Below are 21,514 nucleotides of genomic sequence, written 5' to 3' on the forward strand. Positions count from 1 at the left end.
TCGGAGGGAGACACCGGCAGCCGGTCGGAGACGATAACGTTTCTCGCTGCGGAGCCCCGTCACTTCACAAGACACGGAAAACCTCTGTTGGTCTGGAGGAGCTGCAGCATTTATTTCTGCACAAACGTCCACTGTACATTCACCAGATATTCTCAGAGCTATGAAGTCTTCTGCAGTGTGTAGTGTGCAAAAGTACAATATTTCCATCAGAAATAGTGGAGTAGAAGTAAGTAGCATGAAATTGAAATACTCAAGTAAAGCAAAAGTACCTCAAAATTGTACTTAAGTACAGTACTCGAGTAAATGTACTTAGTTACTTTCCATCGTTGCTTAAAATACAGACCGACCTCTCAATATTGAGAGACTTCCTACTTTCCTCCCCAGCTAGACAGCGCCTGTCAAGAGGCGCCATAGAAACCCAACAGCAGAAACCACAAGTTTTGCATAGTGTTCGTATTAAGCACACATTTATTTAGAGAATTGCACCATGTAGCACACAGTATAAACGGAAATGATAAATGCCTTAAAAAGGGCCCATCTAGACCGCTTGGCCTGGTTAGTTGTCTATCACAAACACCTGCCTATATGCTATGACAGGAAGGCATCATCCTCAACTGTCATCTGTGATACATCACTACAGTATACTGTGGTTTTTGTACTTTGTTACTGAAGAGGAATATATACTTCTGTACAGGCTATACCTCTAGAATTGGTAAAATATTAAAAGCAAGTATCAGTTGTGTATTCATTTTATTAAAATGAAAACTATATAGACAGCTGTAATGACAATGTGTGGAAAAAAATCTTTTCAAAATGTGCAAATTGAGTGAAACATAAAATACAAACAATTGCAAACTATACATCAAGTCCTATCCTCTTATTCTTACCTTATCTTTAATAAATACAATATTTGGTTCCAGTGTATTACTGAAGTATTGCAAAGAATTCTTTAATGTGGTGTCGCTGTGGCAACGACAATGTAATAAATTCAAGCCTCTGATGAGCAGCCGACGTCTCAGCTCTGATATCAACTTCTCCGAGGTGTCACAAGATGTAATCACAGACTGCAAAGTGTTGGAGTTGATCGTTTGCCAGTGGAGGTGTCGAGCAGTTATTGCAGTTATAAAAGAGAGAGTTTGACTCCATTTTTTTACCCTCACTGACAAGAAGAAGAGGCTTTCAGTCTGTTATGTCCCAACACGATGCTTATTGTACTGAACTCCTCCAGTCATGTCCCTCTTCTCATGTTGGCTTCATCTAAAAGAAAGAAAGAGTTAGGAGTGAGTGTTCACATATGATAAACACATGAAGACATTACCTGCACTGCATCAGGTGTTAATATCAGTATCTTACTAGCATAGTCCTCTGGGGTCATGGGTTGAGTGATGACCTTTCTGAGGGCCTCCAGCCAATCCTTCTGCTCCTGCTCCTGCTCACACATAAACACAAACTCCCTCTCCGGCGTTTTCAGCGTGATGCCACAGTTCCAGCGGCCTCCCCTCGTGCTCCGCCCTCTGCCCTCTGAAGCAGAGTAGCTGTGGCTCTCTGTGCCAATGAAGACGGCACCCAGCTCTGTAGCATCCTAAACAGCACAAAGAAGAGCACTCAGCAAAAACTATCTATAGTTTCATTTCAGGATAATAGCTGCATATTTTCCTAGAAATGTTGTGCAAGGTAGTAAGTATTATCTGTTAATTACCAGTGGATTTTTAAAATACAGAAGCTTTCTGTTCATTGAGCACAGTGTGAACCACCTCTTCTTGAATGGCTCTCGATGCTGAAAACACACAAACAGACAAAGGAACATAGAGGCAGAGAGAGAGAGAAAACAATTAATCTAATTCATTTGTTAGATAAATGTAAATAAATCAAATTAACTTTTGTAATAAACTCAGGTAGTTTACGAACCGTTGGGCCAGTTTTCTCCATGTACCCCTCCTTCAGGCAACGTCCCGTTATCTGAGGTATTAACTGTGCAAAGAGGAAACACAAAAGTCAGTTTAACACTTGAACTTTAACAATCTATCCAAGCTAAATCTTTTTGAAATTTTTTTACTCACGTCATTATCTTGAAGAGTGGGATGTTTCTTCTGGAGGTATGCCAAGCGTGTTGCCCGAATAGCATTGAACAAGGTTACGATTACCTATAAGGCACCAGATATAATAGGAGAGCATGTCAGGAAGACATAAACTACATCCATGCAAGTACACTGTCTGGACAGTAACATACAAAAGGAGAGAGCTTTACAAAGCAAGATAGCTGAACATAAAAGCTGTATTTATTATCAGATATAGAAACAAAAATCCAAAGATCCAATATGGTCCCAAGATGTCAGAAGACAAATAAAACACAAAGAAGCACAAGACATTCAACATAAAAACTAAACAAACACAATCCTGAAACCAAACTTTACATGAATGCACAGCGGTCCTGGTATTACAGTTATGCTGAGCATGAACCATTGTTATCTGAGAACACAAATATTGAGGATCATACCCACTGATAATATTGTACATATGATGCAGCTTCTGTTGTCCTACTCCGATCTGTAGGTTACTGGCAGCAGTCCTACCCATCTGAATGAGTTACAATTAGTGTCGCATAACAGTTTGTTCCTAAGTTTAGCTGTCAAACCACTGTACCAAGCAGAACATGCATGATCACAATGACACTGCATCAATGATGTCAAGAGAAACAGGAACTTGAGTTTGCTGGCACGCTTAACATTGTAGCAGCAATAGAGTCACAGGAGAGTGTCTGTCCCAATATTATTCCTAAATATATACGACCATGACACATGCATGCAGTATATTTGTGTATGTTAAGTACAATGCGTGCAGTGTGGAGATTTTCTGCTTTTTTTTAGGTATACAGTATGTACATTTTAAAGATGCTTTTGTACAACATTTTAAGGTTCCCCTTCTTCTAGCTCGCAACTGCATTTGTTGGTGTTTTGTTGATATTGTGATCTATTGCCTTTGTGCTTAAAAAAACCCTTAAACTTAATTAGCATATATGTAGAGGACGTATATACATGAAATTTGACCTCTGCATTTAACCCATCCGTAGGAGCAGTGGGCTGCTGTGAAGCGCTCGGGGGGCAACTTGGGGTTCAGTGTCTTGCGGTTAAACGATGACCACTCTACCCACTGAGCTACAGACATCCTAAGTCTTTGACATGTACATCACAGTTGGTGTGATATTCAAAAGGTATAAGAGACTCTATACAGTCAAGACATTTATCTGTTAAAAGTAGAAATAAAACAGCACTATAATGGCACTCAAGCTCACCTGTCCTTTCTCGTGATAAACAAACAGATTCCTCGTGCGTTTGTCATGCATGTAGGAGATCTGCAGACCGTGACCGTGGCAGATCTTCTCCGGCTGGAAAACAGCATTCAGGTCCTTCATGGTGATGACAGCTTTCGGAAGCTTGGACTTGGTTTCAAAGAGAAGGATTGAGGAAGGATTTCAAGAGATTAGAAACAAACGGTATTTGACTCTAATGCTCATATTATGTTGTAGACGAAATATTGATGTGGCAAAACTCACGTCCTCTTTAATAAAGTATCTGAGGGTGAAGTCTTTCCGGGACAGCAAGAAGATCCTCTTTAAAAACTGCTTGTTGTCTTTGCCCTTCTTCCACAGTGTCAACTCAATCGGGTCTGGGTTAGATACATCAAATAAATGAGAGAGATGAACTAAACTTCTTATAAAATACAAAAACAAATGCATAATTCTGAATATTTTTGCTGATTGGAAGATTATTTTTTATCTTGGCAGGATAATTACCTGAGCAATAAGTTTGCTGAACGTAGTTGTTTTCTCCTGTGAATTCTCTTCTTTCATACTTTGCACGGATCCATTGATCCTTAAGAACACTACAACAAAGCAAAAAACTCATTACTGTTTCCTTATTGTTGAAAGATAAGTAAATAACAGAAAACATGTCACTGATGAATGAGTCTAATTCATATCGTCTGTATTAATAGCTCCACTTCTGTACCCAACTCTCAGTGTTTGTTCCTCTAACTGTACCTCTCCACACCCATTCACTAGAAATACTTCACTTTTCACTTTCACTGGGTTAATGAGGTGAATGGATGGGGACTGTGGTGACGGTCACTCACATGCAGTCTCTCTGTTGCGGCCGGTAGAAGAAGGGAGGGACACACTTCTCATATATGGCTTTGGCTGCGGAATTTCCCATCTTCCGCATGAACTGAAACCATATAGGATGTGAGATTTAGGAAAATTCACAAGAATTACCTTCGTTTTATATTTTTAGATTTGTGTCTCGCAGAGGAGGAGGAGGGATTTAGTAAAACCAGAAACAAGTTACAAGTTAGACAGACCTCAATAACAAAACATGTACAGTATCCATTTTGTAAGGTCTTCAACAATGACCTTGAATAAAATAGAGCATTAACGTGGTGGACAGATTAGGTTTCAAGATTCAAAATCTAAAGGTTTTATCTGTCACATGCACATACAATAGATACAGAATAATAAACAGAATAAGAGGAAGAATAAGAATAAGAAAAATAATTTAAAAAATCAAAGCTAAAAAAATATATAAATGTTTGTATATATTTGTCCGAGTATTAAAGGGTCAGTGTGTAGAATTTGGCGCCATCTAGCGGTGAGGTTGCAGATTGCAACCAATAGAAATTTCTCCCGTGTGCCAAGCCTGTAGGAGAACTATGATAGCCGATGCAAAAACGTGAAAATGAAAAAACGCGAAGACGTGAATGTACCTATCTAGAGCCGGTGTTTGGTTTGTCCGTTCTGGGCTACTGTAGAACATGGCGACCGGCTCCGTGAAGAGGACGGTAGATATAAACGGCTCATTCTAAGGTAACGAAAATACAATTTGTATTTTCAGGTGATTATACACTAAAGAAAACATACCTATTAATATTATATTCCATTTCTGCTATTAGATCCCCCTAATTGTTACAGACTGGTCCTTTAAGTGGGCTGTGAAAATTTTCAATATATAAAAATGTAAATTTAATAAATGAATAATATGACTATCCATACGAAATGAATACAAACTACAAACATATACCTCTACTAGTGAATCATCCCAGAGATCCAGACGTATAGATTTTACCCTGCTGACAGCAGGCAAATTACGATGCATCCCCGAGCAGTTCAGGCACACAAAGATACCAAGAGTGTAGGAGGCCCAGTCCGGCTCTGTGAACAAAAGAAATAAATATATATATACATCACAATGTTTACACTGTAAGAAGGAACTAAATACAGTATAAACTCTAGTTGTGTGAGCAGCAAATACAGTGCATAATACAATAAAGTGACAATAACAGCAAATCTGTGTGTAAATTTAATTTAATTTAAGAATTTAATTTGTTGTTTTACTCAGTGATGGCGACATAGTGTTACAGGAGGAACAATGAGGTCATACCAGAACATACAGGGGCCACCACTTCCCCTTGTGAAAGTATATTACAAAACACGGTTATAAAATATGACTTTGGAGAGAGTTCTGTTAACAAACAACATTGCATGGCCTGTTGACGCAGGTTACTGGTCATCATTCTTTTAACTTTAACAAAGAAAACACTCACACAGAGATCAGGTATGATGGTCTTTGACAAAACATGTATAGTTGATATCATATCAAAATGATTATAATGTGGTTATGAATCTTTATCAGCGTACTCACCAGGAACTCCACAGTCAGCACACAAGTTGTTACCCGGCTGTCGCACCAAATCAAGCAGGATCTTGTTATTTCTGTCCAGACTGGCCATAGGTGAAGGTTGTTTGCTTCAGTCAGATTGACAGGTGAGTCCCAACAAAAGAGCTACAAGGTATTAACTCCACATGTTGAACAGTACAGAGCTGCTCTGCTCTGTAGCAGGTGGAAAACATCATTTCTTCTCAGAGGCCAGCAGTGGCCCAGCGTTTCCTCTTACCAGCACAGCATCATTACATTTATTGTTCTGCACACAAACGCAGAGGTCCAGAAATAACAGAGAAAGGAAGTGAAACCGACGTCATCGTGTAACAGGGCGATTGACTTACAGTAAGAGGCTGATATACTCGTGTGTAGCTCATAACTGTGGGTTTGACTTGTGTGGGCGAGGTTTACACTGTAAATATCTGAAATATTTAAATTAAATGAATTTCAATTAATTAATTACATTTCATATGATTATTTACTTATTTAAGTATGCAAAGTTTTAAAGGCTCTACACATTTTTGGTCCACCTACATGTGTGTTTACACGCATTATGTCTGATTAAACCTCTTCTCAAGACATGACTCTGCTTGACTGACACCTCCCTGAATCTCCTGTTTTTTATTTTTACCCACTTATTAGAGCAAGAGAATTATACCTTTACCTCTTTTTAATATTATATGGATTTTGATGACCTTGTGTGGTTCCCAATAAAGCTCCATTCAACTTTAACCCAAACAGAGGTCTTATCAGCCAGACTAAATGAACACACAAGTGTGTGTGTGAGTGTGCAGCACCTTTCAAACACAAACCCATAAATAGAGACCAATTGATAAAATTTACAATAAGCTATTTGTGACATCTGACAGCGTATTGACCTTATGCGGGGCACCCCTTTTACTATTGTTGTTTTGTGTCTTACCTTCTGGTTGCTGTTCCTGCTCAGTGCTCACACCCTAATATAAATTTCTCAAAGTTGGGAAAACACTTCCACATTTTTTGCGGCGGTCATATAGCCTGACTACATAATACAACATACTTCCAGTGAAGACAGGAGGTTAAAAGACAAAATAATGGAGTCTGAGCACTTCCCTGTTGCTGAAATGCATAAAGTCAAAGCAAGTGGCTGAAACACTGGTGTATTTATATCTAAATTTAAAGCTGCATTGATGTATTCTGGCCACAAGGGGGCAGGCAAACTACAAAACAAGCTAATAGACACATTCCTTTGCCAGTTTATAACTAATGTATTTATTACCAAGGTAGCTACCTTGGTAATAAATACATTAGTTATTAACTTGGTACCTGGTGCTTGATCACTAATGCAGTCGAATACAACAGCTCTGCAAAAAAAGATCCCACCTTCATGAAGCTTATTGGAACTGTTTTACAGAGTCGTTGGCTCAGAATTATGATCATTTTGGAGGCTGTGGTTTGCAGGAATGGAAGAAATGTTCAGACAAAGATATAAATACATATAAATAAATGTATTTTATATCTATATATTCTGATATTTTAAGTCAAAATAACAATTGTTACAAGTAAACGTCCTGTTTTCAAAATCTAACTTAGGTAAAGGTATGCAAGTATTATCAGCAAAATGAACTTAAAGTATTAATAGTACTTATTATGCAGCACAATGGCTCCTCTCAGTGTTGCATTACTGTATAAGCAACTAGTTCATATTATAGCTGGTTGAACTACTTTGTGGTTGGATAGTTTAATCAATATCAATTCAACATATTTTATAATCTATAAACCACACATTTTGGAGTAAAAGATAATAATAATAATAAACAATATGTATTAACGCAGCTCAGTAGGACTCTATACCAGGGGTCAGCAACCTTTACTATCAAAAGAGCCATTTTAGGCAAAGAAAAAAAAAATCTGTATGGAGACGCAAAACATTTGAGCATTGTGATGAATGTGACACAGTTTACAGTGTAAGTATATAGTATATAAGTCTAAAGCAGTGAGGGCCAAAGTGCAATGTACTACGGAGTATTAGGGCCACATTGAGGGAAACAAAATCGGAGATTTCCAGAATAAAGTCATAACTTTGCGAGAAAAAAGTCGTAATATTACGAGAGTAAAGCCATATCTTTACGAGAAAAAAAGTTGTAATATTACCAGGATAGAGTCATAACTTAACAAGAAAAAGTTGTAATATTACAAGAATAAAGTCAGAACTTTACGAGAAAAAAAGTTGTAATATTACTAGGATAGAGTCATAACTTAACGTGAAAAAAATAAAATAACACGTAAAATTATTACTTTATAATATTCTGACTATAATATTATATACTTTATTATTTAATACGACTTTTTTTCTTAAACATAATGACATTATTCTCATAATATTACGACTTTTTTTCTTGTAAACTTCTGACTTGATTCTCATAATATTACAAAAAAAATTCTCGTAAATCTATGACTATGCAATATTAAGAATTTATTCTCGAAATCTAAGATTTCTTTTTTAAGTCAAAATAGCAAATAAACGTCTTACTTCAGTAAAGGTATGCAAGTATTATCAGCAAACTTAAAGTATTAAAAGTACTTATTATGCAGCAGAATGGCTCCTCTAAGTGTTGCATGACTGTATAAGCAACATGTGAACTAGGTTGCAGACCCCTGCTCCATACACTCCCATACAGCAGGTGGCGGCATACACCTTTAACGACGGTTCGCAATCCGCCAGACACAGCCGGAACCAAAGAGCAGCGGTGTCGCGGTGCTACGTCGGCTGATTGAAAACCGTCGGACAACAAGCCAAAAGGTTGAAGTTGCTGAACCTGTCTGATCTACAGTGTGATGCTGTTATAGACAGAAAACAACCATTATTTACTTTAATTAACGACGATGTGGGTCGCCAGGCGAGTTCTGTCGTCTGTCGCTCAGAGGAGTAAGTTGTTTATAATGAAATATTTGGTACTTTACTTGTTTACATACATTTAAATTCACCGGCTAGCAATGCTAAGCTAACTCAACTCAGCTAGTTTTCATTGCTAACTTTAACTCTTACAGGTTGTGTTAGTATTTGTTTTAGACACACAGCCTTTGAGTCTCATGTCTGCTGTTGGTGTAGTCATGGACTCTGAGCTGAGCTTTAACAGCCATATTAAAGACAATTACAAAGACAGCCTTCTGTCACCTGAAGGACATAGCAAGAAGAATATGAGGACTGATGTCTCAGCAGGATTTGTGTAAAACTAGTCCATGCATTTATCTTCAGCCGACTTGACTACTGTAATGATGTCTTTACTGGTCTTCCTAAAAAATGGATCAGACAGCTGCAGCTGATTCAGAACCTGCTGCTGCTAGAGTCCTCACTAAGACCAAGAAAGTGGATCATATCAGTCCAGTTCTGAGGTCTCTACACTGGCTCCCTGTCTCTCAGAGTCCTCACTAAGACCAAGAAAGTGGATCATATCAGTCCAGTTCTGAGGTCTCTACACTGGCTCATTGTCTTGCTCAGAGTCCTCACTAAGACCAAGAAAGTGGCTCACATCAGTCCAGTTCTGAGGTCTCTACACTGGCTCCCTGTCTCTCAGAGTCCTCACTAAGACCAAGAAAGTGTCTCACATCAGTCCAGTTCTGAGGTCTCTACACTGGCTCCCTGTCTCTCTCAAGAGAATTGATTTCAAAATACTCCTGCTGGTTTACAAAGCACTAAATGGTTTAGGGCCAAAATACATTTCTGATCTTCTGCTATGTTATGAACCATCCAGACCTCTTAGGTCATCTGGATCAGGTCTGCTTAATGTCCCCAGAGTCAGAACTAAACATGCAGAAGAAGGGTTTAGTTTTTATGCACCAAATATCTGGAACAAGCTCCCAGAAACCTGCAGGACCGCTCCGACTCTGAGTTCTCTTAAATCAAAGCTTAAAACTTTCCTGTTTGCACTGCCTTTTATTAAACCAGATAATGATCTTATATACTGCACTAGAGCTATTACTCTTGTGTGTTATACTCTATTCTTAGCTTCTATCCTAGCTTTTATTTTTTATTTTCTAATCTTTAATGTTTTTATAACTGTTTTAATTATGTCTTAATGTTCTTTTGCACTTTGTCTCAATGTTCTTGAATGTTTATGTAAAGCACTTTGAATTGCCCTGTTGCTGAAATGTGCTCTACAAATAAAGCTGCCTTGCCTTGATGTCTATTTGACAAGTTCACATTAAATTAACTGACACAATGGCTCTCTACTAATGTGTTTAGGAGTCCAACTTGTAGTAGATTTTATGCTATCCAAACAGGCTGATTTGACGAGTCACCTCCATGTTGTTGTGTGTCTTCTGCAGGTCAGCATGCAGGACAGTCTGGATTATTCCGTCGCCCTCAGCACGGCTGCCTCCCTGAACTGGAGCCGCGGTATCTCCAGTGCACATGTTGCTGGCGGAGCCGGGTTCCCGTGGCAGGCTTCGAGACCCTGAACGCCACCATCTCCTCCACATCTGAGCCCTGCAATGAGGACAACAGATCCCTGGATGCCTGCTACACCTCTGAGCAACGAGACGCCATCCTGCAGCTGCTCAACACCGCCGAGCAGTCAGAGCTGGCCGGTGTCAAGCTCCTCAGAGGCCGCAAGTCTCAAAACCTTGTGGAGTACAGGACTAAAAATGGACCTTTTAAAACTCTGGAGAGTGTTGTCAATGTACCGCTGCTGAAGCACAAAAGTGCTGTCACCGTGTTCAACTCCATCCTCAACCCGGTTAAGAAAGAGAAGAAAGTGAGGATTCAGTTGGCCAAGTTTATCAAGCCAGAGGTTGACAGGTCCTGGTTGGAGGTGAGGTCCTTGTGCGTTTTCACACACCTGCCAGAGTTGTAAACATGAACTTAACTGGGGGGTGGCCAAGTAGAGACTTTCTTTGGGACTCGGGTTTAAGTCTCTGTGTTTGCTGGTGCGCTCCTCTGTTACATTTAGGTTATACAAGGCTGACTGGTGGTTTTGGTCTGCCTGAGATACTGAAAGGGGTACTCTTACAATTTAGTATTGCACTTCTATTAAGTTGTGAGATACAGAAAAAAAAAACTGTTAAAATCAATGCCGCAGACGCAGATATATCCTGACCTGTAGTCCCTAGTATATTAGTTGCTGGATCCTGGATTTCCTACAATTGATAGTAGCTTTTGTTAAACCCTCCTTGTCTGGTAAACACCCATTCTTTTAAAACTCTACACATCCTGTTTGTAATGCAGGATTTGTGTTAAGAATATGCCAAAATTATTCAACTAATGTCATTTGAGTTAAAGCAGCAGTGAGTAGAAATGGAGCAAATATGATTTGAAAAAAGTTATTTTTTATAAAACGGTCACTATATCCTGACAGTAGTGCATGAGACAGGTGATCTAAAAAAAAATCATATGCCTCTGTGTCCTCCGGTGCTCCTAATGGCGTCTGGAGGATTTCACAAACCTTCTAATTTTACAGCTAAACAGTACACTACAAGATGTTTCTGAAAACATTTGGGGAGAGACATAGGCATTACAGTAACAGAATATTGATTCATATTTGATCAGCGCTGCCTAGTTTGACCGTTTGATCAGAACAGCAAATAGGAACGCTCTCTCTCTCTGAAATGACCTGTGATTGGCCAAAGTCTCCCGTCACAGGCTAGATTCTTTAAAGCCTGAAAACAGAGCCATGAGGAGGTGCAGAAGTCTAGTTTTCTCACAGAACACTTGAATTACAATATGCTGAAATGTTATTATGGATTTTTCTCCCCAACAATGCCAAAAACATTCTGCCTACTGCAGGTTTAAATTTCTTGACAAAGCTCTCCATGAACCATAGAAGATATTATACAACTGCTTTCACGTGCTGTCGTACTCCCTGTAACTGATAAATTGACTTTACATGTAAAATCAGTGGAGTGTAGAGGGCAATCCTGATGGATAACTGACACTGAACTTTGAATTCCCTGCGATAGATCCCCTGTTCACCTCATTTCAGTTGTCAAATTAAATGTTAAAGTAGAAAGCAGGATGATTCACTGTGACCACCTGTCATGATTCTGCATTTGTTTACATAGGATGCCAGTACCATTGTGTCACTAGTATGTGGGACTAATAAAATCGCCTGGGCTCATGTGGACCGTGGGATGATGGTGCTGGATTGGCAACAGCTGGATTGTCCAAATTTCTTGAGGGGAACATACATGGCTTCTGCTTACTTGACTGATGTGAGTATAAATACCAGAGTCCATGTAATTATTGACATTTTACACAGTGACTAATTGAAATCTTTTGTTTTAACTTTCTTATTAACATCTCGGTGGAACTCACTGCACAATTTGAAATTTTTCTTTTCTGCTATTAGGTCTCCACAGTTGTGACACTCCTCCCATCAGCTGACTTTTACATAATAGAGAAATCCTCCATCTCAGTCCAGAATACGGCTCTGTTCCCCATCATGGCCCACATGAGGACCGTGGAGGCCATGCTGTTCTCTCTGCTTGAGCCAAGAAACACACCAGCTGAGGCCAACATTCCTCCAAGGTGGGAAACACTTACATGACATTTATTTTGAAATGTGCTCTGCCTTTCGTGTTATTTTTTTTTTGTGGCAACTGTTTAAAGTTGGTGACGGTTCATGAAATGACTTTTCCCTCCTTCATTTCTTCCTTCCTTTGCAGAGTTTTGAACATGATGCGACCTGCTGTGGGACGTCACTTTGGACTCATGGTGGGCGAGTCGCGGACCAGCGGAGCGCCGACAGTGCGACAGCTGATGACGGAGTCGGTGACACAGACGCTTCCCAGGATAAACTTCCCCCCGGAGCTGCTGGTGAAGCACAGGAATTCTTTTCAGATGGGCAGCAGAAGAGGAGGAGAGGAACTCTGTGACGCTCTGCTTCAGGCTGTGGCTTTTTACGAGCTGCTCAGTGAATCTTCCAGTTAGCCGACACATGGACTGATCTCATGACCGAACCGTGCACCGCATCCACCAAAACAAACCTCCTGGGTGGCACTCTGAGCCCTGTCGGACTTTTACCAAACATTTACCTCTTGAACAGGTTTGGTGGTTGCTGATGATAAATATTAAGTACTGAATATTCTTACTGTTACATGTTCGGTTTTGACACTTGCACGGTAAATGCTGACTGCCATCTTCCTGCCGTCTGAGGTTTTTCACTCCTGTTGGTTTGTATTAAAATGTTTTATGGATTATGCAATAACTTTTTTTTTTTTTTACAACAATGAAAAACACTACAATGATCTCATCAGCAACCAACATCAGTACCTGAACAATCAAAGTGCTTTACATTCTTTAAAAATGATCAACATCATTTACAAAAATATGTTTTTATTTACTTTTCATGGTTACACTTACATGTAAATAAAACACGATTTGTCATCTCAACTGCATTCAATTAATTTACAGTATTTAGGTGGAGATAGTATTCAGGTAAAATGAATGAACAGTCAAATAAATACTGAGTGGAGTAAGGTGAGGTAGTTTATGAGGTTCTCTATGAGAAATCTTCTGCCAGGAGGTGAATAGTTGACTTTGAGAGGCCCAGGTGTTTGCTGCTGAGGTAGTTCAGGCACCTAATATACAAGAATAAATCATTTGAATTTTGTCTGCAAATCCATTTCATCCAAGAGTGATTCAAATGGAAGACAAGGCTGATAACATTAGTTGGATCCAACAAAAACAACCATCATCTGTCTTTCACTGTTACACTGACTGCTCTGATGAGACCGGGTTTATTATAATGGAGTTAAACTAGATTTAATTTATTAATAACAGTGCCTTCATTTTAAATGACTCACTGTTTGTACTGATGACAGTTGGCGTCCTGAAATGAAAGTGAATTTAAATCTGTACTGTGCCTGACTCACCTGACTGGCTCCTCTTTCTGTTCCTGCGCCCTCTGAAAGCGACAGATGCAGCGGAGGACCGGCATGTAGTCGACACTCACAGCTCGTCTGTTCCCCAACAGGCTGAAGGATTTACTGCCGAGCACCCTCCTGCTTAGATCATACCTCCTTTTGGACACACTGGAGGGACAGGCATGAGTATGCGGTGGTGAAAAACAGTTGTTTTGTGCTTTGTAGACACCAGTCATTTAACAGACTGAAATCCCAGGCAGAGTTGAGATAGAGAATGGACTCACCTTGGTGCACACAGATGTTGAAAACAGAAGCTGAGGCTCTGTCTTTTAGAAGAGGCAGGTAGTGTCAGCCTCTCCCTCCTTGTGTCTCCCAGCTCCTGTCTGTATTTCTGGGCTTCAGTCCACGTCTCAGACACTTGGCAACAGCACCTGTGACACCCCAAACCCTCAACAGCAGCCTGAATATCCACCACTCTCTCCTGGCTCTGAATCCTGCTCACCTCCTCGTCCTCGCTCAACTCATCCAACAAGCCATCCTTTATCTCAGCTCCCGTCCAGACAAACGCTTCAGGTCGGCATGAGCCTGAAACAAGCGGCGCTGCAGCAGCTGGCATTGTGGAATCAAGGAACGACATGAGGTCGAAGAAGTCGGTCAAGGCATCCAAACAGTCGGTTTCCGCTTTGGCTGCGTTTTCTTCAGTCTCGTCTCTTGAACTAGGGGCCCTCTTTGATTTTCTTTGAGGATTTTGTGTCAAACTGGAAGATGATGTGGCGTCAGAGATTGCTGTGATACATTTCCTTCTGCTAAGCCTGGAGATACTCCTAACAGATTTGCTGTTGGTGGCTGATGCCTTTCCATTGACGTCTCCATCCAGCTGCTGGATGTGAAGATCAGTGTCAGAGGGTACCAGCTCCCTCTGCAGCCCAGAACAAGTCCCCTTGGCCCCGACGGGTAGAAGAAGCTCAAGGTTGGAGTACAGAAGAGGAACACCTCCTCTCCAGCTCTCAGCTAGCAGCCTCAGAAGGTTGTTCATGTCCAATTCAGACCAGAACGGACACTGAAGAATTTAAGAAAGTATTGACAAATGAAACAGAGCTGCAACAATTAATCGATTAGTTATCAGCTATTAAATGAATCACCAAAGAGTCAAAATTCTCTGATTTCAGCTTCTGAAATATGAATATTTTCTGGTTTCTAAAAACAACTAATCAACAGTTGTTTTAAGAAACTAGAAAATAAGTTATTTTTTCATATACACCAGGTTAAGATATCAATACTTGCCTTTAGAAGGTTTAACAGTTGGTGTCGGGTCACAGGGTGGAGACCCAGCATGCTAGCAGTGCAGCCTCGGTTGCAATGAGGAAGCTGGGAGTCTACATCGTCTCCTCTTTCAGTAACACTCGAGTCTAGATAAGGAAATAAAAAAAATCCTGCAAATCTGTTGTTTCTGGTAACAAAATCCTTGTCTATAATAATAATAATAATAATAATAATAATAATAATAATAAAATAGTACAATAGTACAATAATATATTTATTTATATAGCACTTATCAAAACAAAGTCACAAAGTGCTTCACATAAAAACAAAAAACACAGCAAGAACAAAATAAAAGTAGTAAAGAGCAACATACAAAGTAAAATAGTAAATATAAATAGAATAAAAACTAGAATCAGGTGAAATCAGGGAAAGTAGTGCGATAAAAGTACGTTTTGAGTTTAGATTTAAAGGAAGCCACTGACTGAGCCCGTCTATAAAAGGGACTTGATTGTGATTTATTTAGAGCGACTTACGTTGTACACGAGTAGACTCCTTAGGCGAGCCTCCAGCCTGAGATGCCCGTCCTCCACCGCTGTGCACCCAGAGCTGCAGCTGCAGCAGGCAGCGCCTGACGTCACTTCTGGACAGTCTGAGGAGGCTGCCAACATCGTCCAACTCCAGTCGCACATTCTCAGCCAGACCCACCAGCTGCAGGTAACTACAGACGTTCACCTTGGAAGAGATGGAGTGAGTTTATGAAAAACTGGGTCATTCTTGCTCAAATTTCAACATTACTCCCAGCAGGACTGCACATACCAAAAACATGCATGCATTCATTCATTCACTCATGTGCAGTATCAATGTATACTAAACTGCAATATTAATATTCTGTGTTATCAATGTTTCATATGTGCAAATGTGAACTCAACCATTCAGTCTGTTTACTACTGTTTTCTGCTTTTTTATTGTTTACTTATTACACTGTACTTACTTATATTTTACTTTACTGTTTTCTTAATTACTGTTAATAATTTATGATATCTTGTTTTTCTACTGATGCCTCTTGTTGTTGTTGTCCCCTTTGCTGCTGTAACACTGCAGATTTCCCCGCTGTGGGACTAATAAAGGATCATCTTATCTTGTCTTATCTCTTATCTTATTTCCTCTAGTGATTCTGCATGTGTGGGGAACTTTTAATAGTTTATTGACATACAAGACAAACATACAAGAGAAGTGTGAGCTACTTCAGGAAACGAAGTACGAACAAACAAAGTTGTTGTACAAGAGTGTAGATATAAAAATCGGACTTACCGCTGATGGTGTTTTGAAAACGATCTCCTCCAAGCTGCAGTTGAATCTCTCTCTGAATGAGGGATCTGAGGAAGACATTCATTTTTGCATCAAAGCTCGTCCTTAAATCTATTCTATTCTAAAATTACACAGTGTGTGCATTTACCATCGGTGGTGAGTACGACTGGTCTTTTAGTGGTCGTCATGAAAGCCTTGATGGCTACGAGGAAACCAACATCATCATCAAATATGACATCAACCTGTGGGAGCAGACAGTCGCAAAAGGGATCAAACCAGACCAAACACGGCTCATGTGTGTTCTCATAACCGTTAAATTATATGGCTTACAGTGTGGGGTTTGCCAGATGGTTTACCTCTTCAAACAGAATGAGTGATGTGGCTGTCTTCTTGTTCCGCGGCACCGTTTGATCAGAGCCTGGTGATGGGTTGCATGATTTCTCGCTGTCTGGTTTTTCAGATGGTGATAGACCGCCGAAGTGTAAGTGATCTGCTTTGGATTTCATCTTAAAGTAGTTGGCCAAAGTGACCGTGGCTGGATTTGTTTTTCCTTTGTGACTGGAGTGGCCAAACTTCTGTGCTGCTCTCTTTTTTGAGGAATTTTTAGGACGCACTGTTTTTCCTGTGAAAGAAATTAATACAAATGCCTGTAAAATGTGTCAATATCAATACGACGTTAAGGCCGTTACTGTCTACAGATATACATTTAAACATCAAACTAACCTGACACCATAAGGTGTTTAACGTTCTTACAAAACAATCTCTGTTGAAAGCTTTTCAAAGTAAGGAAGCACGAGATTTTGCATGATTATATTGTTTTCAATGAGCACCGTGTCATCATCTATGTCGTACCAGGTAAAGTCTCAGATTTAGGAATGCAGCTGTTGGTGTTGTAGTTGTTGAAGTAAGTTGGTTTCAGTGGGTCCTTCCCCGACATCTCCACTAGGTGGGACTGGGTAGCTTCCTTCAGCTGGGACAGAACATGGCGGCCGCTGCGCTGCGAGGAGCAGTTCACCTCAAATACCTTTGATAGCAAAGGAAAAGGAAAATTTAAAGATAATTCCTTTTATACAAGTGTGATGTGGAGATGACTCTTTGCTGTGAAAGCAGGGTCTAGTTTCATAAATAACTCTGGTAGGAAGTGGTGTAATATAACAAAGTAATAATAGTTCATTAAAGTACTTAAGTAATTTTTGGGAGTATCTGTACTTTGGCGAATCAGCGGTCCTAGCTTACAAGTTACATTATTCACGTGATGGGCAAACAAAGCGCTCTCAAAGCCGTAGTTAAGTTTAGATTTCCGCTCAAGTCCAGGCAGTCGACATGTCAGATCACGCTACCTGCGACTACGAGGGAAGGAAAAACTTCCTTTGGATTTTGTTCTTTAAATCCTTTAAGCTGTGGAGGAAGTGTATAAGAGTTACTTGTACTTTTACTTTCAATACTTAAGTACATTTAATATCAGAATATTACTTTTGATACACAAGTACAGTAAATATCAGACACTTTAAGACTTTTACTCGAGTAATATTCTAATAGGTGACTTTAACTTCTAATAAAGTCATTTTCTAGTTAGATATCTCTACATTTACTCAAGCGTGGCTTTCAGGTACTTCATCCACCACTGCTGGTAAGGGCCACAAAATCCCAAGTAATTCATTTTGACCATCAATTTCAAATTTGACTCGCTTTCATTTAGAATCAGCAGTATCATAAATGAACTGTTGATTTTTGTGATTACTGCCAAATGGCCACACAATGTATTTTAAATTCTTCTCTGAGGCCAAAGAGTCAAGAGACATCATTTCAATGAGCTACAGTGTGTATTTAAAGATATGAATATGGATTCAGATTATCAGCTTTTGGCAGCATGTATACAAAGATATTGGTCCTGTTTGAATCCAACCTTGAAGCCGAGCTCCTGAGCGCAGGCGTACACCGAGGCGGTCTTGCCCACACCAGGAGGTCCTGTGATCAGCATGGTGTTGCACAGCGGCTCCTCTCTGTCGTCCTCAGCCCCGGTCTCACCCTGGAAGTCTCCACAGTCCCACGAGTCTGCACAGGAAGAGCACAGTCGTGACTTTTCCAACCAAAAATCCCCACACATGGACCATTCTGTGAGTCATGTGGATGGATACTGAAAAATGAGCTGGCTTGTGAAACATTTTTGGTCACGGTTCATTAGAAACCACATTAAAATGTTGACCATAAGCGGAGATACAAGAGCAAATGTTAAGTGTGACAAATGCCAGCTCATACCATTGCTTTTTTCTTCTTGTTTCCTCTCTTTCATTTTTCTCCTCTCGTCACAGTCAGCTCTTAGTTTCCATTTTTTCAACCAACTGAATTCCAGAAAAAACACAGAAATCAAAGATTATGCTCAGACTAGGCATCGACTAACGATTATTTTCATTGTCGATTAATCTGTCGATTATTTTCCCTGATTAATCGATTAGTTATTTGGTCTATAAAATATCAGAAAAATGGTGAAAATGTCAATCAGTGTTTCCCAAAGCATCCTCAAATGTCTTGTTTTGTCAACAACTCAAAGATATTCAGTTTACTGTCATAGAGGAGTAAAGAAACCAGAAAATATTCACATTTAAGAAGCTGGAATCAGAGAATTTTTTGTTTTAAAAATCACTCAAACTGATTAATCAATTATCAAAATAGCTGGCAATTAATTTAATAGTTGACAATCGTTGCAGCTCTAGCTCCCACTGATTTCAAGTCCAATATATCAGTGAAAGGGTGAGGGAGCTGATTATATATAACTAACCTTTGCAATTTATTCACGGAGGCAGAGTTGCCAACGACTTCACTTGAATGCTGAGGACTGTATTTGTCTGTCCAGAGAACATCCTCAGAATCTAGACAAAAGAAAGGGGAAAAAAGTTAATTTCCTGCTATTCAAAACACGTCATCATTTTATCATCATATGACACGTTTACCTCCGTGAAGGACGTCAGAGGTTTTGAGTGATTGGCTGTGAGATTCAGTCTGATTTATCAATCCAGAGTGCAGCTCACAGTGGTTCACCACCAGGCCTGCTGGGCTCCCACTTTGCTGCCTCAGTCTGTGAGTACGACTCAGCTTGTTTGCTTTGCGCTGCTTCTTGACCATCAGGACAGGACTTTCCTGGACATCCTGTGCTGATGACACGTGACAGTGATCCATACCAACGGCATTCTCTGCAGTGAGAGGACTAAACCTCAGACGTTTGGGCACCTTCTCAGAGCTTTCATCTCCCCGCTTTCTCTTCTCTTTTATGTGGTTCTGTGGGGAGCTGAGGTTTTCTGCTTTGGAAAAGGAGAGAGAGGCATAACTGGACATGGCAGCAAGGGTTCAGTTGGATGGCTACATATAGCATTAACCCTGCTTAATGACTTAATGAATGAATAAATTAAACCTGCCGTAGGCAGAATATTTTTGGCATCATTGGGCAAAAATTCCATAATGACCTTTCAGCATATTGTAATTCAACTGCTCTGAGAGAAAACTAGACTTCTGCACCTCCTCATGGCTGTTTTCAGGCTTTAAAAAAAAAATGGCATGTGACGGGAGTTTTTGGCCAATCACAGATCATTTCAGAGAGAGAGCTTTCCTATTGGCTGTTCATTCAACGGAGGCAGCTGTCAATCACTCGCAAACTCCGATCAAACGGTCAAACTTGGCAGCGCTGATCGAATATGAATCAATATTCTGTTACTGTAATGCCTATTTCTCGCCTCAAATGTTTTCAGAAACATCTTGTAGTGTACTGTTTAGCTGTAAAATGAGAAAGTTTGTTCCGGCTGATGGGCGGTGCTTAGTATTTCCTCAACTGATCTGAACATGGTTGCCAGGTCACAAACGTTCTCATTTCTCACAGAATATTGATTAACATTGATCAGCGCTGCCTAGTTTGACCGTTTGATCGGAGCTCGCGAGTGATTGACAGCTGCTCAGAGACGGCAGGCTCCAGCTCGGCTCTGATTGGTTGTTTTCCTCCGGTCTGTGAAATCTTGCAGATGCCATTAGGAGCACCGGAGGACACAGAGGCACATTTTTTTTTTCAGATTACCTGTCTCACGCACTACTGTCAAGATAGTGACCGTTTTATAAAAATAACATTTATTAAAATCATATTTGCTCCAATTCTACCCACTGTTGCTTTAAGTTAAGTTACTTAGTGTTTCTCATTTATGCTATTTGTTACTTCTCTACTACATTTCAGAGGCAAATATTGTACTTTTTATTACTCCACTGCATTTACTTGGCAGGTACAGTTACTCTGCAGATTAGGATTTTACTTACAAATTTGCTTATGAAATAAACACCGAACTGAAGCTACTCTGGATACTTTTTTTTGCTGACAGCACTTTGAGTAAAAAAATAAATAAATGCAAGACTTGTGCTTGTTTTACTTAAATAATGTGTGATGGAGGCCTATTTATTTACATGATTCCTCTCCCTCTGTTTTTTTCAGATTACCTGTCTCATGCACTACTGTCAGGACATAGTGACCATTTTATAAAAATAACTTTCTTTTTAATCATATTTGTTCCAATTCTACCTACTGCAGCTTTAATGGACTGAATGCAGAATAACAACAAACAGTTGCTCATATCTCACCTGTGGAGCCAAAATCCTGCAGCCTTTCACTCGCTTTCTTCTGCAAAGTGCTGAACACAGTTCTGACTGGAAATGCTGGGTTGGATGTTTGGATTTCCTGCAGACAGATGTGCAGAGCTGAGATGGACAGCTGTCCTCTGCAGGAGGACCTCTTCTTTCTCTCTGTCAGGTGAGAAACTTCCACCAGTTGCACATCTCCAGTCTGAGGAGGAGGTTTGACTGATTCCTGCAGCTTCTGACCCAGCCTCCCATCACTGCTCCGTTTACTCTTACATGCATGTAAGAAAATTGGTGCAATTTTAATGTCTTTTGTGCAAAAAGTCTTCCTCTGCTCCTGTTCTCCAGCAGTAACAACATATTTACATTTTACTTTACACCCGAGAAAGCTAGCCATGTTAACTATTAACTAAATGCATTACAGTATAAACATGTAGTAAAACGCTACAAATATATAAACACAACTTCTGTTCACTTGAACGGGTGTGGTTGAATCAAAAAACGTCACAACTAACTGCTCTGGAGTGACGTCTAAAACGTGCGCCAGAAGATTGGGATGTAGCCAAAGATCGTATATTATACAGACAAACCACACGGATGCTTTCGTACAGTTTAACAAGTAAACCGAACTGACTCAGATATGAACAAGTCGTTAAAGCTACACATCACACAGGCCTAAACGTTTTTAGTAAATGCTGATGGTTTAAATTTTTTTTTTTAATTTCAACAAATATGTTTTATTTACTTTGAATGTAAAGTCATTTTGCACTAACCATATA

At 39.9% G+C, this 21,514-nt stretch overlaps 3 protein-coding genes across 4 annotated transcripts; 1 reads left to right on the forward strand and 2 right to left on the reverse strand.

Annotated features, from left to right (window-relative positions):
- Nucleotides 1-445: 445 nt before the first annotated feature.
- LOC119484661 (arf-GAP with dual PH domain-containing protein 2-like) lies at nucleotides 446-6,803 on the reverse strand. 2 transcript variants are annotated; one of them, XM_037763635.1, is made up of 12 exons: nucleotides 6,634-6,803; nucleotides 5,694-5,973; nucleotides 5,073-5,203; nucleotides 4,132-4,223; nucleotides 3,794-3,882; nucleotides 3,554-3,666; nucleotides 3,293-3,439; nucleotides 2,061-2,144; nucleotides 1,909-1,971; nucleotides 1,700-1,777; nucleotides 1,354-1,582; nucleotides 446-1,257 (listed from the first exon to the last, which is right to left on the reverse strand). In XM_037763635.1, the coding sequence occupies exons 2-12, from the start codon at nucleotides 5,779-5,781 to the stop codon at nucleotides 1,229-1,231; spliced, it is 1,143 nt and encodes a 380-aa protein (XP_037619563.1). In that variant the 5' UTR covers nucleotides 5,782-5,973; nucleotides 6,634-6,803; the 3' UTR covers nucleotides 446-1,228. The 2 variants fall into 2 exon arrangements, with proteins under 2 accessions (XP_037619563.1, XP_037619564.1); XM_037763636.1 differs by lacking the exon at nucleotides 6,634-6,803 and having other exon boundaries at nucleotides 5,694-6,162.
- Nucleotides 6,804-8,397: 1,594 nt separating this feature from the next.
- Nucleotides 8,398-12,889, forward strand: tefm (transcription elongation factor, mitochondrial). Its single transcript, XM_037763637.1, has 5 exons — nucleotides 8,398-8,619; nucleotides 10,020-10,504; nucleotides 11,751-11,900; nucleotides 12,038-12,216; nucleotides 12,354-12,889. Exons 1-5 carry the CDS (start codon nucleotides 8,577-8,579, stop codon nucleotides 12,616-12,618), a joined length of 1,122 nt encoding a protein of 373 aa, XP_037619565.1. The 5' UTR covers nucleotides 8,398-8,576; the 3' UTR covers nucleotides 12,619-12,889.
- Nucleotides 12,890-13,005: 116 nt separating this feature from the next.
- atad5b (ATPase family AAA domain containing 5b) lies at nucleotides 13,006-21,132 on the reverse strand. Its single transcript, XM_037764059.1, has 15 exons — nucleotides 20,739-21,132; nucleotides 19,076-19,423; nucleotides 18,904-18,994; nucleotides 18,384-18,466; nucleotides 18,031-18,179; nucleotides 16,977-17,148; nucleotides 16,481-16,746; nucleotides 16,273-16,366; nucleotides 16,128-16,192; nucleotides 15,350-15,548; nucleotides 14,838-14,962; nucleotides 13,838-14,613; nucleotides 13,563-13,721; nucleotides 13,178-13,268; nucleotides 13,006-13,143 (listed from the first exon to the last, which is right to left on the reverse strand). The coding sequence occupies exons 1-14, from the start codon at nucleotides 21,130-21,132 to the stop codon at nucleotides 13,190-13,192; spliced, it is 3,000 nt and encodes a 999-aa protein (XP_037619987.1). The 3' UTR covers nucleotides 13,006-13,143; nucleotides 13,178-13,189.
- Between the last annotated feature and the right edge of the window lie 382 nt (nucleotides 21,133-21,514).

The sequence above is a fragment of the Sebastes umbrosus genome, chromosome 3, assembly GCF_015220745.1.
Source record: "Sebastes umbrosus isolate fSebUmb1 chromosome 3, fSebUmb1.pri, whole genome shotgun sequence".
Classification (NCBI taxonomy): Eukaryota; Metazoa; Chordata; class Actinopteri; order Perciformes; family Sebastidae; genus Sebastes; species Sebastes umbrosus.

Bases quoted from the DNA above. Each gene is read 5' to 3' on its own strand.
- LOC119484661 (XM_037763635.1), bottom strand. From the start codon at position 5,781: ATGGCCAGTCTGGACAGAAATAACAAGATCCTGCTTGATTTGGTGCGA. The intron at 3,440-3,553 runs GTGAGTTTTGCC...TTTGAAACCAAG, and splicing joins GATACTTTATTAAAGAGGAC to TCCAAGCTTCCGAAAGCTGT. The intron at 1,778-1,908 runs GTTCGTAAACTA...GTGTGTTTTCAG, and splicing joins TGGAGAAAACTGGCCCAACG to CATCGAGAGCCATTCAAGAA.
- tefm (XM_037763637.1), top strand. From the start codon at position 8,577: ATGTGGGTCGCCAGGCGAGTTCTGTCGTCTGTCGCTCAGAGGA. The intron at 11,901-12,037 runs GTGAGTATAAAT...TTCTGCTATTAG, and splicing joins CTTCTGCTTACTTGACTGAT to GTCTCCACAGTTGTGACACT. The intron at 12,217-12,353 runs GTGGGAAACACT...CTTCCTTTGCAG, and splicing joins GAGGCCAACATTCCTCCAAG to AGTTTTGAACATGATGCGAC.
- atad5b (XM_037764059.1), bottom strand. From the start codon at position 21,132: ATGGCTAGCTTTCTCGGGTGTAAAGTAAAATGTAAATATGTTGTTACT. The intron at 17,149-18,030 runs GTTGGATTCAAA...TTGCTATCAAAG, and splicing joins CTCAGGAGCTCGGCTTCAAG to GTATTTGAGGTGAACTGCTC. The intron at 13,722-13,837 runs GTGAGTCCATTC...CTGTCCCTCCAG, and splicing joins CAACATCTGTGTGCACCAAG to TGTGTCCAAAAGGAGGTATG.